This window comes from Alligator sinensis, unplaced genomic scaffold, assembly GCF_000455745.1.
Source record: "Alligator sinensis unplaced genomic scaffold, ASM45574v1 scaffold1404_1, whole genome shotgun sequence".
NCBI lineage: Eukaryota > Metazoa > Chordata > Crocodylia > Alligatoridae > Alligator > Alligator sinensis.
Window position 1 is genome coordinate 339,991 of NW_005843008.1, and position 3,348 is coordinate 343,338.

General features: G+C 54.9%; 1 protein-coding gene across 1 annotated transcript in view; it reads left to right on the forward strand.

Annotated features, from left to right (window-relative positions):
- Nucleotides 1-483: 483 nt before the first annotated feature.
- The window catches only part of LOC102372852 (zinc finger protein 2-like), a 15,049-nt gene continuing 12,184 nt past the window's right edge, over nt 484-3,348 (forward strand). The window contains exons 1-2 of the mRNA XM_025193051.1: nt 484-549; nt 2,785-2,854. Coding sequence (XP_025048836.1) covers nt 544-549; nt 2,785-2,854 — 76 coding nt within the window. The 5' untranslated portion in view covers nt 484-543. The remainder of the gene's footprint in view (nt 550-2,784; nt 2,855-3,348) is intronic.

Sequence of the window (3,348 nt, forward strand, 5' to 3'; positions counted from 1 at the left end):
TCCGCCCGGCCGCTCCCGCCCCGCTTCCTGCGCTGCAGCAAAGCATCCTTGGGAGCCGCGGCCCGGACAGCACGGCACGGCACGGCACGGCACAGCACGGGGCAGGAGAGGAGAGGAGAGGAGAGGACATCCCGGGCCGCAGGTACCAGCCGCCCGCTGCATTGGGGCCAGCAAGGGGTTTCCCCACCCTGGTCAGAGTGGTACAAACTGGGGGGGGGTTTGCCTTCCTGTGCAGCAGGGGCACGGGCTCTCTGGCACATCTATTGAGAGCATTTCATACAAGCAGGGTGTTGGTGGTCGCGGCCCCGCTGCTTTGCTTTCCCCAGGCAGGGTGGGGAGTGATGCCTGGTGCTGTGTCAGGGGTGACCTCTGCAGCTTCCTGCCCTACGTCTCCAGGACTAGGTGTCTTCCGAATGCTCTGCTTTCACCCCAGAGAGGTGACGAGCTCCAGGCAAGGATTACTAGCTGAACGGCTCCAGCTGGTGTCATGCTGCAGGCCCCAGACAGGGGGGATCCTAATGCTTGCTGGAGGTCTAGACATCCATGCCCGTGAGTACCGATCACACGCAATCTCCGTACAGCGATGCTGAAAGCATCGTCTCTGTGGTGCGGAAGGGGCAAGGCCCTGGCCTTGCTGGGGTGGGATGCACCCGGCATGGACACTCTTCATAGACGTCTAGAGAAGTGAGGCTGGAGGTCACACCAGGTCTAACCAGGCAAAATCCTAGACAATGAGGGTGGAAGGGACCTCAGGAAGGCGCATCTAGTCCAACCCCCTGCTCCAAGCAGGACCAGCCCCAACAAGATCCAAGGCTTTCTCGACCTGGGTCTTAAAAACCTCCAAGGATGGAGATGCCACCACCTCTCTGGGTAACTTGTTCCAGTGCTTCATCACCCCAGTAGTGAGAAAGTTTGTCCTAATACCCAGCCTCAACTTTCCTTGCTGCAGCTTGAGCCCATTGCTCCTTGTCCTGTCATCTGCCCCCACTGAGACCAGCCCAGCTCCGTCCTCTTTCTAGCCCTCCAGCAGGGAGTTGAAGGCTGCTATCAAATCCCTCCTCAGTCTTCTCTCCTGCACACACTGTCCCTGCCCAAACCATCCCAGATGTACCCATTCTCCAGCCTCTTCCCCTTCCCTTGGGCCCATGTCAGCGGCTCAACCTGATCCTGCTTATACCACTCCAACCAGCTTGAAGGGGAAAGGGCAGGACAAGAAATCACCTGCAAACTGCCATGTCAGTGGTGAAATCCGTGAGCTGTGTTACGTGTCGTTTAAACCCACGTCCCCTTTTCCTGGTAAAGCCCACAACCCTGTGCTCTTCCGTGAGGGATGCAAGGGGGTATGGCCACCAGTGTGCAGATGCACAGCTCTGGACGAGGATGTGTGCATTTATGGTTGCACGCGTGCGGCCAGGTGCTGTGGTCACGTGTGTTGATGCAGACGGCGGGGCCCGTGGACAGCCAAACTAGAAGTTTTTAAATGCATTATTTTGAGGTCTCCCTTCTGCATGCCGGAGGCTTGCTAGGGGAGCGGGACTTTTCCCCAAGCAGGCTCAGCTCTCTCCTCTATCAGCTTAGCCACTGCTTTCTTATCTTCCTCTTTATACTCCCCATCGGCTGCCAGGCCCCTGACGTTGGCTTCCAGGCATCTACTGCGGTCTGATTCTGCATCCCTGGGTGCATCTACACATGCATTGACGCACTTTAGTTACTGCCACTAACTCTAGCACCTCAATTGTGAGGGCATTTATACACATACCTTTGTGTCCCGCAACGCGATGGAGATCCAGCGGGTCGGAGCAAACTTGATTAATCGAGTCTGTGCTGTGCCGTGTGCAGTTGTGTAAATGCTCATCAGCGTGCAGACAGTGGCAGCGGTGCGCTTTTGCACTAAAACACCTCCAATGTATTTTAGTTCAAAATTGCACCGCTATCATTTTCTCAGTGCCGACATGCATTTTGCTGCTTATACAACTGCATGTGCTGCAGGCTTTTAAAAGCGCCCTGTGGTGCAAGCATGTGTACAAATGCCCATAGGTGCTAGGAAAATGCACATTAGCATTGTCATGCGCATCAACTAAAGGGCATGTTTTTTTAGTGACGATTTAATGCACATTAAAATAGGCTAATGCACATTAAAGCGCATGTGTAGATGTGTCCCCTGTTGAAGGAAACCCAGTTTGGTGCATGGGATAAAGCCAGTCCGCGGCACCGTAACAGACCCTGTAGCGTGCTTCCTTGCCAGCCCCTGCAGCTGCAGCTAGAGGTGTCCCACAGCATAGTTCACTGGATTGTGAGCACGTGCCTGGATCGGATGCAGAGTGCACGGCACCGAGCTCCTCTAGTGCTTCATGTCACCGGTGAAATCCATGCGTGCTGGTGTCTCATTTGACCGGCTCTGCCAGGACGTGCTGGTGCTGTGGGAATGATTAGGAGCCCACAAAGGGAGCTGTGACAAGGAAATAGCCTAGATCATGCAGCCAAAACACAACATTTTCCTTTGCATTTGGATCCTTTCAGCATAAAAAAACAAAACAAACAAAAAACCAGAACAGAAAGGCTCATCCAAAATGATTCCCGTTAGCTTCTTTCTCTCTGCTCCGGCAGGTCAGGGCTGGTCGCTTGCTACGGTCTCCATTGGTCCGTCCTGTGCGTAAATGGGGTCAGGGTCAAAAATGCACGTGCATCTGCCAAGCAGGGTGAACACCCCCTTGCAATACTTGCCTGCTTCACATCCTTCATGACCAGGTTTGTGCAGCTTCTAATCCCTTCCTCTTTCTCCAGGGCTGCAAGAGGGGCATCATGGACCCTCGGGATGCTGAAGGAGGCGGCTTTCCTGCCCACGACACCTCCGGTGAGTAATGGGAGCTCCTAGCCAGCTGGGAGGGAAGCGGTGTGCGGCTCTGTTGCTGCCTCACTGATTCGGGGCTGTGCAGTCAGTTTGCTATCCTGCTCCAGGGTTTGAGACGGTGTCACCACCTTTTTCACCATCTCCATATCCTCCGTGCAAGCAAAAGTCCCTTCTGCCTTGCCAGGGATTTGCTTCGGCACTTCTCCGCATAAGTCTGGGCTGAGACGAATCCCCTAATCAACCAAGTAGCACAGGGGGAAGTTGCAGAGCATGTGAGGTTCAGCACGCTCAGCTTTAGGCACGAAGGAGTCGGAGAAGCAGCAGTCGTGGAGCAAATGAAGGGGAGGAGAAGGCCAGGAAAAAGCCAATTATACCAGCAGGCACAAGCATAAGAGGGGGCTGGTGTGAATGGAGAAATACTAAGCAGCTTCCTCCAATCAAGGCTCCCAGTAAGACCCCCCCCCCCCCCCCCCCCCCCCCCACAGCCACGAAAACAC